The sequence below is a fragment of the Lagopus muta genome, chromosome 5, assembly GCF_023343835.1.
Source record: "Lagopus muta isolate bLagMut1 chromosome 5, bLagMut1 primary, whole genome shotgun sequence".
NCBI lineage: Eukaryota > Metazoa > Chordata > Aves > Galliformes > Phasianidae > Lagopus > Lagopus muta.
This window is the reverse complement of record NC_064437.1, coordinates 51,690,119-51,704,856: the sequence shown is the minus strand read 5'-3', so window position 1 is coordinate 51,704,856 and position 14,738 is coordinate 51,690,119. Positions and strand designations below refer to the sequence as shown.

Genomic DNA, 14,738 nt, shown 5'->3' with positions numbered 1-14,738 from the left:
TGGTTGGGGCTGCCCTCAGCTAAAAAAAAGATCCACATTGGTTTGTTGTAATTTGGTACATGAAAAAATGCATAAAACGTATTGGAGATATGTCCTCTGGTAGATATTTTCTTAATCTCTGAAATACAATATATAATTTTTGATCCTCAATTTTTACTACCATTGATAAGTAAATCTGGTTGCTGAATCCTGCCTCACATGAGAACCTACACCTCTTTTCTGACCATCATTACTGTATCTGAACGTCTTTTCATACCACTGTTACGATTCAGAGGGAATGGAACTGCCTTAAATAGCTGAAGCAAATAATACAGAGGGGAATGTACCAGTCCCAATCCTTTTATTCCCCTTAAGATTTTTTTTCTGAAAACACAGAGGATATTTTTAGAAATTAAAACTGCAGATAAAATTGAAAACATATTTCCAGTGGAGAATATTTAAGAAATAAAATTGTAAAAAATGAGAAAATGTGGTATTTATTTTCTAGGTTTCCTGCAACTATGCAGAAATGTGACCATGATTCTGAGCCAACAAGATGCCTGACAAAGAAATATCTCCAAGACTTATTTCTTTTTCTTCACTCAGAGGAGAATTAAACTAGATCTGACTCATCTACTTCATCCAGTGTTCTCTTTATACCAGAATGGAATGGCATATTATTATTGCAATAATAAAACGGGAGAGGGAGTAATGCTAAAACAAACACTGTATTACACTTAAAACAAATGTAATGCATTCTCTTTAAGGAAAAAAGTGACTGCTCAGTTCAAGCTTAAGAGCAGTTGCGTACGCATCATAATGACTATAAAGGTAGCTGATTTCACAGTTATTCCATGCTCTCTTTATTCAATATCTATTCTTTATTTATACTTGATGTTTCTTTATTATAAAATAGTTGCGTCTATAAGTAAATTCCTTACTAATCAGAAGGAAATATACTCAATTTTCAATAACAGTAACAAACCTCAAAGATTTACCTTAAATGACTTATATCGTTCATCATTTAGTACATCTTTAGCTCTAGAACTCTCTCCTTCTTCAATAATCTCCTGAACAGAGAAAAGCATTATTTTTAAAATCAAGATGTAATGAAATAATCTAATGAAAAGTCTTCTCCACCTATAAAAACATTGAGAGCATATTTAGCAAGTACATCATTTTATTCCATCAGGATTGAAATCTGCAGTCCTTTCTGAGACAGAAAATTACTGAAGGATGAAGGAGGAACTGGGACTACAGAATGAATTTCATAGTACTTGTTTACTCATACTACTCAAAGATGAAGTAGAAATTTGGATCATGGAATATATTTCACACTACTTGTTTACTCATAAATTTACAGCCAGAGAATAGATATTTATCATAAGCTATCAATGTGTTGCTATGAAAATTAAATTTCATTATTTGCTTATTGTTCTTAACAGTAAAAGTATTTTAAAACCAGATGGTTTTTTTCTTGAATGTACAGTTCCCTCAAACTCTCTGATAAAGAGGAAAAAACAAAATGAGAAAAACAAGACATTTTTATAACAACAAAAAGTCATTCTACTTTCTGTAGGGTCATAATTGAATTCCCAGCCCTCATGTAGTAGGTACAAGGAGCTCTTCAGAGGCTGCATTCTTAACTGGTGGAGTGAGGCAGAATAGGAACCAGACTGAATCACAACACCCAGCAATGACCTCTGCAAGCAGTGGAGATATTCTGATCAGCTCTTGTTGCAGTAACAGTACCTGAGATGCAGGGTTCTGAAAAGGCCAAGAATTAAAGAAAAAAAGGGAATTCTCGAAGTTCCTGTAAGAATGTAAAGTTCATCCTTCACCTAGATAAAAGGCTCTGATCTGATTCAGAGCAAGTTAGGATTTAACATTAAATTCCTAAAATATTTACCAGTTTGGCAAAAATTGTATTTCCAATAAAGCATTCAGGTGAGAAAAGTGATGTTGCCAAGGGCAGAAGTTACATAAGCAAAACTATTATTGTTAAACTGTCACATTCAAATCAGAGCGGGTTCTTAAAAATTGCATATAACTCTCACACTGCATTATTTATTTGCACTTATTTGTGATTTAACTTTATTCATAAGAGAAAGCATTCTGTTTTAGAACTTTATGTTACTATAAAAGCATTCAAGGAATCATTGAATTCCTAGTCTCAAGGATAATATATTGTTACTAAAGAAAATACACACAGTTGAGTAAATGCATACAAATATTAATGCTGTATTCTGTGACCTCTAAAAGTAGATCTGAAAAGATCAATTGGCTGCAAATGCAGAGGTATGTTACCTCAATAACATCTCTGACTCTGTCTCCCATGCAGGGCAACCCCTGTATATCTTTCATGCTGGTTACTGGAAACGGAAGAGATTTCAGCACAGAAGCTGCTCTCAGAAATTCCAGGCAGAATATTTCATTTTCTTTGAATTCATAATTTTCAGCCATTATTTCAAAGGCATCCTGGGAGAAGAGAGAAAGAGGGTAGAAACAAAATTAGTGCAAGCTATTCAGTACACTCATTAGAAGAGTTACTTTGTATGCCAAGTCAAGAAAGACTTAATTATAATAGTGTGAAAAGATGGAGATCATCACAAAAATTCAGCATCATCACATAATCACTTTAAGGTAAAAACTTCTAAAGGCTTCCAGCTGACTAGAATCTGGAAGACCACGTTCTTAATGAAGCCCTGCAAAAAAACCTCAATTTATTCCAGTGTGGCAAAATTAAATGTTTTTTTCTCAGATTTGCAGAATGTACCATTGCCAGAAGAGACTTTGGCTGTTCAAAATACATATCTAAAATCCCACACCTGGATCTTAGGGATGACCCTGTGCACCATTCAGGTGGGATTGGACAGACTAATTGCAGACCATAAACAAACACTATTAGAAAGACCCCTGAAGTTCCTGCACGACAAAGAGCCTTGCATCCCAGCAGGAGATCCCATTCTTACTCATCAGATTCTCAAGAGTAGCAAGCTGATCCAAGTCTTGAAAGCACCATACATCCCGTATTTATGAGGCGGCTGAGTATCCTTCCTGTCTTCCAACTTACTCCTGTTGATTCTTCAACCAATAAGACATCACAAAATAATAAAGAAGTGGCTGACAGTGTGCATCTGACTGCAATTGCATTTCACTAAGATGTATTTCAAGAAGCTCATCAGAAAAGTTTTAAGAATAACAATGAGTAATCACCCTGTGATACATATACCAGGAGACAGCAGATGATTTACTACAATGACTGAAATGAATAGTAGGAGTGGAAAAGATTAAACAGATTTTTCCTGCCCTTGGGTAAGTAATTAACTAGTAATTAAATTCCCCTTTGAACTGTTTTAAAAAGTCTTAGAATTTACTTTGATTTTTATTGTAGCAATAACGTACTTTATATGAGAAGGTAAAGTCAAGATACAGGCCCTAGGCATCCAAAATACCACATGCATAATACTTCCAGGTGAACAGGATGTCAGTCCCAATACTACTCACTGCCATGATGGCAAACCCAGTGAAGTGATTCCTTTGTTACACCCACAGAGTTGAGAATAGAATTTCATATCCTGCATCAAAGGAATCAGCCTGATCTATTCAAAACCACTTCCACCACCACTCTTGAGCTACAGTCTCTAAGATAATAAAAACAGAAAAGTTATTAAAAGTAAATATGCCTTTCACAGTGAGTGTAGATTGTTTACTTGTTATTTTTAGTTCAGCTTGGTGAGTTCTAGAAAAACAGATCATCTGACACATTATATTGTTCAAACTATTAACAGTATGGTCTCAAAGTAAATGAAAGGCTTTGCTTTAAAGAAAACATATCCACAGACCCTAGGATCTGCAAAGCTTTCCTCTTATTAGATCTCCTGAGATCTCAATTGGTCTGACAATACATCTTCAGAAGAAACAGATACCTCAGTTGAACAAAAACACTTTTTTTCAGTGCAACCATGACAAAGCATTCTGCATCTTTCTCTTCACATCTGTAAAAAATGCTATGAAAATAGTGAAGCAGGCATTTTACTACAGATTTGCAATCCCTTTACGGATGACATTTTTATTGTTCTCTGGTTCTTTTTGTATTCCCAGTTAATACATGGTCAACCTACAGGATGTTTTGCATCTATCAACTCATTTGTCTGATAGCTATTAATAAGACTTAAGACATTAATTCAACAGCTCATTCTCTGTTCTTAAGCTCCCTTGTTGAAATAGACCTTTTCCTCTTTTCTCTCATAGAACAATATTTCACAAGCCTATTTATCTTCTAGGAGAGCTCATACATGCAATTCTCTTTAGCTGGTTGGTTCCAGTGAAGACTTTACTGAAATAAATAGGGTTCTGCTTTCTGAGTGAACTCTCAATAATTAAGATTGTTAAAGAAACAATTAAGACTTTGTGATTAAAGAATTATTAAGTAGTCAAGAAAGTCTAAAGATTGGTCATCAGTTGTCCATCTCACCAAGGAATCCTCCACTTAGCTGCACACTTATTTGGCTGTTTAATAAGTGCAGTGCAATTCCATATAACAATTTATCGTAGACATCTTGGGAAAGATCTGTTTAGAAAGATGTACGATCTGGGAGTTTTTTCAGCTAGCCCTCAGCAGTACAGAACCGAAGTGGTCAGATGTTTTCTATGCTGCTGTGTTTATTTTGTTTGGGTGTTCTTTCAAGTTCTTAATCTTCTTAGTCTTCAGCAGTTTCAAAGAATCTTTCTTACTATTTAGGAAAATATCTTTGTAGATACTACTATTCTTAGTTTCATAATACTAAAGTCACTTTTCTTCAAGTGAAGTTTACATTTCCACTCACAAAATTACAGTTGCTCTTTCTGTTCTCTCCTTACAATGTATGCTCAAAAGCACATGAATGCTGAGGAAACAAATATCTGGCAACAAATAGCGCAGATTGACACCAGCATAAACCAGGAATTGATAAAAAAGTTACGGTAGTTGCCTCCTTTTAAAATAATCTATACAAACACACCCACAGAAAACAACTCTTGTAAATACTTGTTCAGCAGGATGCAGTAATGACAGACTAAGAAAGCTATCTTCTAGATTAGGAAACTTGAAAAGTCTGTGTAAGCTTCCTCTCACCTCCAATAGTAGTACTCTTTTGTGGGCATTTAAACAGACATTCTACGCTAAAGAATCAGCCATAACGATAAATGTATCTGCATATACCAACATCACTGTTTGATAGAGGCACTATCCCCTTTCTATTGGTGTGTGGGCAGTCTACAGGAAAGCTGTATCCCCACCATTATTGAAAAAAGCAGTCACATGTACCATTGTACTCAGAGACTGTTGACAGTCAGTCAATGAGAAAACAATTAAAGCATTTTTATTATTCTAGTTTGCATTATTCAATGTTTTCCTGCCTTCGCAGAGCTCATTAAGCTATTTTAAATAAACAATTAAATAGTACTGAATATGCATTATTCCCTGTACAAAACACTGCTTGAAAATGCTGCAATTAATTACAAACCTACCTTTTTACATAGAACTGCTTTTGATATTCTTTTTTATATAATCTTTCTGCTTTTAAAAAAATACATAAAATAGAAGTAACTGATCTTCAAGTGGAGTTACAGCCTATTCAGTGTTTTAGTACATACTGGAAAATATTCCAGGTGGGGAAAGGACATGGAATTCCTACATTAGCTGAGAAAAAGCTTGCAATATCACAGACACAGAAGGGCCCAGGTTGGAAGGGACCTCTGGGATATATAAGATAGAACCATATAATCGCAAGGTTGGAAACAACCTATAAGATCATCTAGTCCAACCATCTTCTCTTTACCACTGCTACCACAAGCTACTAAAACATATCTTGCAGCTCCTCATCCAGACGCCTCTTGAACACTGCCAGGAATGGCGACTCCACCACCTCCCTGGGCAGCCATTCCAATGCCTGACCACTCTGAGATAAAAAGTTTTTCCTCACGTCTAACCTAAATCTCCTCTGGTACAATTTGCGGCCATTTCCCTGGATCCTGTTCGTTGCCTGGGAGAAGAGGCCAAATCCCTCTTCACCACCATCTCCCTTCAGGAAGTTGTACAGTGCCCTGAGCCTCCTCTTCTCCAGACTAAACAATCCCAGCTCCCTCAACCGCTCCTCATAAGACTTGTGCTCCAGACCCCTCACCAGTTTCGTTGCCCTTCTCTGGACAAAGATAACTCACATATAACATATACACATATCTCAATATTTAAGATAACTCATTAAATCTATCTACGGTGATATAAAAAAGAAAGTTATTAACCCCTAGTGTTACTCTAAGCTTCAGTACTTTGTATAGAAAGCACCGCGTAGCTTCTTTATGAGTTAGATGAATACTCAGATTGCCTGTTTAACAAATACTAGTTTAAAAAGGAAAGTAAATTTCTAAGATTTTTAACATGGAGGGTTTTCTTAACCTCTGGAGTATTCTGTAGAGACTGTTTTAATTAAATGTAAAAGATAGCTGAGCTACATTTCAGCTTTGTATTATTCTGAAAGCTGCTTATCAAAAACGGCCCATCTGAGCCTGAAACTGAAATGTATGTGAATGAGACTTAGGCTATGGGAATATTTGGGGATGGGATGGGCTTCAAGATAAATACTTGTCAGTTGCAAAAGTACAAAAGGATTTTGATTTATGTTAAAAGAGGCTCAATGTGCTGACAGAAATTTTGAAGCTTATTTAATATTTAGTACTTAAGTCTTAAGATAAATACTAAAAATGCCATAACATGAGTAAGAAACAGGTAAAAATGCACAATAAAATATTAGCTTATAGAAGCTAGAAATTACAGTAGAATCAAAATACAAAACAAGATTATCAACTAATAAATTGGAATAATTCTCAAAAATAAACTTCTAGTGCATTGCTATTTTCTGTTTCCTGAAGCATTTTCAACACGAATATCGGAGTGCATGAGGCCACTCACATTTCAGGAAAGCAAAAACAGTTAATAGTTCCAGGTTATGCTTCGTAATATCCTTATTCTAACATTAAGGCTTTCAGATCAGTCCCACTATTACTTGCAATATTTTTTAACCATGGTCTAAAATTTTTGTAAAAACAGACACTTCCATTATTAAATTGAAAAATATCAAATGGAAGATATTTTGAAAAAGTATATTAAATCTAATCTATTTTATAAGTAAAGCATTACAGCTTCATGGGCACATCACTTGTCTTATTTTCACACCTGTATCTACTGTTCTTCTGCCTTGTGAACTTGGAAAGTTCAGACCTCCCTGCCAGTGTTTCCCTTGCTATTTTTCATTTGCTGTCTACTGGGGCTGTAAAGCCTCCAGGGCATGAATTGTTCAGCATTCCTTATAAAAAAAAAGACCCCGTCTTACCTGAGCCTGCAAGTGCAGCACAAATGAACAATATCGTACTACTATAGAGGTGAACTTAACCCACTGAAGAGATAAATATTTAAGTGCGCTAAACAAAAAGAAAGGAAATAAGAAATCTCACATTATACCTTACTACCTATACTTTTATATTAAGAGCAGCGAGTTGAATGGAACTGCTTTTTCTCTCAATCACTGTTTAACTCCTCGTTTATTAAATAAGTAGTAAACCCATAGGGTAGGTTCTGGTTCTCATAAAATTGCTGTTGCCCAGATTTCTTCAAAGTTAACCAAAGTGATATAAGAATGGAGATTTAGAATGACCAAGACATTCAAATAATTTTCTTTGAACTTTCTCCAGCGTCAATCCTAATTCTAAAACCCAAAGGGAAGAGTTGGAATGTTTATGTATACATTTTATATACACAGAGGAGCAAAATAAATCATTTCAAGTTCTTATTTCAAGAATTCAAAAATCTGAGTCAAGCTGTAGAATTAATGAAAGCAATTTCCATATAAATTAAATGATCCATTTTGTTTCAATCTAAACTTTTCTGAATTTCCTAAACTGAACAGAAAAGCCCAATACTTGCTCAGGTCTAAAGATTTTACTGTGTCATGTTACATCAACTGAAGAAACAAAGGAGCTGAGAGACGTAAAAAAAAAACAGAAAGAGAATAATGTGTATTATAACGTCCATGATACTACTTAATTGAAGTAAGCTATGTCAGTAAGTCTGTTTGTGTTATTTAGTGTGTATTCAGTTAGTTGGTTTTCTACCTACAGAATTCTCAAGTTCATTAGACTTTCCCGAGGCCTTAAAATGGAATAATAACAAGTATTTCAACCGCTGATATAACTGATGTGTATTTCTTTAGGTAAAAAAAAAAAAAAAAAAAAAAAAGAAGAGAAAATAAAATATGGATTATTTTTTTCTCTAGCAAAATGGAAAGAAAACCAGGCATTTTCCCATGCTAAACATTTACGTTCTCATTACTGTGAGTAACAGCCTACGTAGAGTAACACTCAGAAGCATTAGAAATAAGCCTCAGAATCACAGAACCATTTGCCTTTGACTTAATTAGTTTCTTCTGTAAGAATTTGATTGTATTTTCTTCACAGAAGAATGTCTTTCTGAATTTTGTTGCTGGCTGGTATTAATATTCAAATTCAACAAACCCCCTTGAGCGAAGCAGAATGACTCCATTTATTTTACCATGTGCAGCCACCAAGTGTATATTTTCAGCAAGACAGGAAAAGAATGGCTAACTATTTACAAAAGCAGCAGAGAAGAATGTTATAATAATATTACCAGAGAATAGCATTAACATTTAAGGCAAACTTAAGATAAACATGTTACAGTGGAAACTCTGGGTGAAATGATTTGCCCTTTTGTTTTATGTGTTCATTCATTTGGAACAGCTGCAGTCCAAGCTACATACTCAGGTGCACTTCCGAATCATGCAAATCAGTAATGCCATGGCAATATGTTCTAAGCTGTGGATCATGAGGCCACAGTATGTGTAACACAAAAATGCATGAGACTTCACAAATCAGAGGGAGTTTCCTTTCCATAAGCTGCCACACAACGCCATACTCTTGTCCTTGACATGTAATTTGACATATTTGATCTACTTTTTATACAAACAATGGGATTTGCAGCACTATTCTCGGCTTGAAAAAATAATTTGAGTGGGGATTTACTTCATACAGAACATGGTCATGAAAATCTGCACCATTTTTTGTCAACCATGCTGTAGCTTCTTCCATGACATAAAAATCAGTTTGCTGCAACTTTAAGTTCTTTCCCAGATCTTACATTATAAAGGAAACATTAAACAGCCAAACATAGAAATTTAACATGTACTAAACATGTCATTGTCCTCGTTTCTACCAAATCTCACTGCCATTTGATTTTCGTAAATGGTATTTTATTCTGAAATATATAATTTTACTTTCAATAAAAACTTCTCACTAATTGCAGTTTTATCTCCAGAATTAAAGTCTTCAGCATGTCTCCCCCAGGAATTAGCACATTCAGTTCCTGACTGTATGCATGTCACTGATATATTAGCAACTGTTCTCTTGCCTTTACAAAGAGACAAAAAGATGTCAACAGTAAATACCAGTCTTTCTCAAACTTAACTGCTTCTCATTCAAAAGAACTTGATACAGAGCATCATGACACAGTCCAGAAAAAGGAAAAATTGTGAGTTCATCCAAGAATGCATAAGCAAATAATAACTTTGTGCCCTTCTACTAGGCAATATCAAAACCCAGAATTTTCCAGCTGACAGAAGAAAGGAGAAAATCTAAGAAAATTGAACTCTCTCTCAACTATGTCTCACAATATGAAGTTGTTATAACAAAATATCATCAAAACATAATTCAAGACTGATTGGATCTAATTTTTTGAATGTACGGCACTGAGCCAGGAAAAATCTGTCATTAAATGGTTGGCAGCCCACAGCATACACAATGAATTATACCAACGCTTCAGTGCATTTGCTAAGAGCTTCCACTGAAAAATCTTTTGGAACAATTTTACTCAAGAATATGAATTACAAGTTTAATCCACAAAATAACATCAAAAAATGGAAGCCAAAATCCTGTGACATTATGCAGACAAACTGGCAGGTCTCCAGGAAATGTGCGGACTGCTGCTGTCCATAAACACCTAGGCCTTCAGCTGTCACTGCAAGCTTTGGTGGTGAAGAAAAAGAGCAAAAGTCCTAATGAGTTACGCTATGACTTTCAAGGCACAGATGCTAGACAGATATTTATGCATTATCAACTTGTCCAGTGCCACCTCCGGAAATAAAATACTGCATGAATTCGGAACAGTTTCTCTCGAAGTAGAAGGATGAAAAACTGCCATCTTTGTCATTTAGAAAACCTAATATCTACTCATATTCAGAAATGTTTGATATCTAGGATATCTGAAGGAAGTCTCAGCTTATTAGTTATTGAACTGCAATCCTTCTAATTTGTTCAGCTAAATTCATTCATCAAATACAAGTTATAATCTGACATTAAAGCTACTGCAATAAACCTGGAAGTAATTTTAGGACACTTTATCTCTTGAAACACAAGCATAACAGAAACCATTCAATAAATCTGTTGCTGTTATCACAATTTTCCACTGAAGATTGAACTGAATCTTGGACTACATTCAGGAATTCAACAGTGTGAAGACAAGCCCTATGACTCACAGAATCACCGAATGGCCAGGGTTGGAAGAGTCCTCAAGGATCACGAATCTCCACCCCTCTGCTACATGCAGGTCCACCAACCTTCCATTCATTACTAGACCAGGCTGCTCAGGGTCCCATCCAATGTGGCCTTGAATACCTCTAGGGACAGGACATCGACAACCTCTCTAGGCAGCCTGTTCCAGCACCTCACCACTCTCTAACGAACTTCCCCCTGACATCCAATCTAAATCTTCCCTGCCTCAACATAAAACCTTTTCCCCTTTTCCTGAAGCAGAGTTATATTTCTCGATATCTGGAAAGGGAAAAGTAATGCAAGAACTTGCAAATAAATTTTCTTTTAACACCTGATCTCTTAATTTTTAAATGTATCATCATAAAAGGAAAGCCATTTTCCAGATCCTTTTGTGACCAGCATCTTAAAGAAATAAATATCACTACAGCTTCATATCTTATAGAAGTAGCCATTGTACATGGTCATTATTCATCAGAATTATGTTTTTCACCTTCTGAATGAACTGACAAATAATGTCCTACTACAGGAACTTCAACAAAGAGCCATTCACATTCAAAAGGACTACTACATTCCATCATTTTAAGCAAGTGTAGAAATAAGGTCCTTATTTCACCTCTTCCGGAAAGCCGTCTTTTACAGAATCTTTAGCCCGTATTACATCTTCCCCTAAAGCAGGATGAACATGATTTTTGTAAACAGCAAAAAGGAGTTACTACTTTCAGAAGGTTAAACAATAACAGTAATACACAACTTTGTCTTTTTTAGCAGGAGGCAAGACACAGTAACCACTGGCAGCGGTTTGGTAATGTTGGAATCACTGAAGTTGGAAGGAACTTCAGCAGGGTTCTAGTCCAAGATGATGATCAAAGCAGGATCAAATTCTGATCAAGTTGCTCAAAAAGGGAAATTTTGTAATGAAACAGTTTAATCTACTTGTGCACTATAAGTGCTATTATATAATTAGTACACTTGATGATTATTTCAAAGAATCACTGCAATGTAAAATTCAGGTTAATTTTGACCTGCTCATTCCAGATCATGACATTTTGGAATTGCTCCTAAATTTAGTGTTAGTTCTGAATTCCCAGGGCTCTTAATATTTATATCGTAAATGTTACTTATTCACAAATCATTGTTACCTGATCTTATTCTTTTTATCTAAATCTAATAAATATTACTTATTTGTATGATTAGTATGTATTTATAATCACACACAATCTAGCATGACAGTTATAAATAATAACTAAATAAATAATAAAACTAAAAAAGATTAAGAGGAGTTTCATATTATAGTTGAACTATACGCCAGATTTATTCAGACAAATTGCACTGAAAACTCTGTGACAAATGTTTCCTATTGACTGGTCATCACCAACTGTTTAGAGACAGTCAAGAGGAGCCATTACGTAAAGTAACTTAAGAGGAATTTAGACCACATGACTCAGATTCTTCATGCCTCCTGAACTGTATAATGGTAAGAGCATTAAACAAGATCCATTTAAGTGAACAATATATTTTCTTTTTGTCATGTAAAAGTAACTATACCAATCTACTTTCATAGTTAAGCAGCAAGAAATCTGAAGCATACATTTAAAATTACTGAATACTTGGATAAAAGATAAGGGAACAAAGAAATTAGGAAATATCTTGAATTGCCCAAAAGCAAAATTTGCTTATCATCGCTTCCATCTTGTTAAATAAAAGGCAAGACCAAATGATATTTTCAGAATGCCATTCTATCATTTGTTTTAAAATATATATATATATATGCATTTACAGGCTATTTGTATAAAGATTCACAGTATTTTCAAAAGCACCCATAAAATGAACTCAAGCTAGCATTCAATTTAAATATGGCAGACATACCTTTTTTATTGCTATAATTGTGCTTTTTAACTTATGAATTTGATGAGGACAGTATGGATGTATTAATTATTTAACTTTTTTTTCTTTCATGGAAGAAATATGACTTACTGTGAATTTCTTGTTGCAGTTATTTAAGGTTGTCTTTCTTTGACATGAGTACTGTGATACTTTGCTTGCAGTAAATGATGACACTTCCGATTCAGGTCTTTTCAGAGTAGGATATTGCTCTGCTTGTTCCTAATACGAAAATAGACAAATAGCTTAAAATGACAAAATAAATACATTAAATGAGCCTGAAATATATAGCTGTTAATGCAGCTAGAGAATAATAATGTTCTTACATCTTCCTAGGAAAAACTTCTAGTATCACATATGCTCCACTGATATTAAAAGTTTATGTGTTGACTGCCTGAATTCTTCATTTTCCGTGGTAAGTTCTTGCAGAGAGTTTTCAATGGCACTGCCATTTCTTGCAGTAAAATTTAAAAGCTACAAGATTTTAAAAGTAGATAAGGTTGAAAGAAAAGGTGTATTTTTCCAGAAAACACTAGATTTGATACAAAATCAGGGAAGTTACTCAGAGAAGAAAAAGAATGTAGACAATTCACTTTTTGATCTGTATCTAAATTAAGTAGTTGTCAAAAAGATATATTGACCCAACTCAGACATTATTTTCAGGTGTTCATCTGAACAAAGGGAAGGTGCCAGCTGTGAAATCTTCCTTGAGGGGGCTTTTAACCATGAGGCCGACATGTTCATTCTCTTTTCCCCTAATTTTGTTTCGTACAAAATGGACCAGTATCAACAAAAAGTCAACAATCCACCTCAGGAGACTCTGTAGCAAGGTGCAAAAGGAATTCCACTGAAACACAGAATATCCAGAGTCACATCCCCACTGGCAAAAGAAAGTCCTCACTGTTCAAGAGTCCTGATCTGTTAGCAACTGGAAAAAGAAAACCTGGCAGCAGCTTTTCCAATACTTTACGTGACCAGTATTTTGATTGCTTTGCTATCAGAGGAAGTACTCAAATCTCAAATATTTTGAAAACTCCCAAAGTGTTCTCAGCACTTCTATGGGTTTTTTGCTATTTGTCATTTTGTCTAAAAAGATTTGGCAGATTGTCAGAAATATATTGTGCTTTATTATCCAAAAACCACAGGGAAATTGTTTAATGAAAAAAAAATTCACATAGATGCACAGAGAAAATTTTTGACCCAGCGACTGAATGATGACCCCTTTCTTCCCATTGTCAAAAGAAATGCAGGCATAAAGATAATATCTATGATAGGCAAACCTTTAAATACGCGCATACACTCTCCACACACACACAAATATTTTCATGCTAAATTGCCCTTGCATTTGATTCAGAGCAGTTAAATAATAATATTCACACACACACAAGAGGCACATGCTTGCGCAGTTGAAGGAATGCTGAATTACATGGCAGTTTTCTTAGTATACACTGAAAAGAAGGAAATTATATGTAAGACCAAGATGGGTTTCAGTCAGAATCAACAACTCTACTCATCCACTCCTGTACACCTTCATGAATTACACTTTACAATTGATTATAAGTCATATAAACTATGATTGATTATAGCCAATATACTGTTTGAAATGACAGCGCCAGATGAAAAGACTGAACAGCATTTTACTGAATAGAATATATAATTAGCTGTTACTCTCATTAAGACCTAGACACACTAGCTAAGAAGAATAGGCCTACATGTAGCATTACCTAGGTAATATTAATTGAGGATTGAAAAATGAATACAGTAACTAAGTATTTAAGAGGGTGGTAGACTGGCATGAATATTCTGCACCTGCCCTAGCAAAGATATCCAAGCATTTTTCTTGGATGTCGTCCAGCAGTAGCTATGTTTCTAAATAGCAGGACATAGTTATATAGACAATAGAAGAAACTCAGGCTAGAAATCAGCAGAAAAAATGTCTAGCAAACTGTAATTACTATAATGTAATTCGTAAGAAATACTATGATGCCTGTACGATAACCACAGAGATGATCTCCTATCATCAGGAAACAAGAAGTATATTGCTTATTGGTGGGAAGAACAGATGGGAGAATACAATTTGTACAGATTATGGGACAGTCCTAAAATTTAGCCCAGGGAAAACTATAGTGTAGTACAAGCAATCTTGGAAACTCACATCGCCTCAAAATAATTGGTAGTATCACATGTATGAGAAAAATATAAGCATTAAAAAAATCATTTTATTTTTTTCAAATATCTCCATTATACTAAAGAGAAAATTATGGTAAATTACAAAGGGA

At 34.8% G+C, this 14,738-nt stretch overlaps 1 protein-coding gene across 5 annotated transcripts in view; it reads right to left on the bottom strand.

Annotated features, from left to right (window-relative positions):
* DNTT (DNA nucleotidylexotransferase) overlaps positions 1 to 14,738 on the bottom strand; it is a 267,418-nt gene that overhangs the window by 131,840 nt on the left and 120,840 nt on the right. For all 5 annotated transcript variants that reach the window (XR_007377188.1, XR_007377189.1, XR_007377187.1 and 2 more), the window contains 3 exons: positions 12,553 to 12,681; positions 2,287 to 2,457; positions 978 to 1,049 (listed from right to left, as the gene is read on the bottom strand). Coding sequence is in view for 2 of the 5 variants with exons in the window: in XM_048945808.1 (XP_048801765.1) it covers positions 978 to 1,049; positions 2,287 to 2,457; positions 12,553 to 12,681 (372 nt within the window). In the remaining 3 variants the exon portion in view is untranslated. The remainder of the gene's footprint in view (positions 1 to 977; positions 1,050 to 2,286; positions 2,458 to 12,552; positions 12,682 to 14,738) is intronic.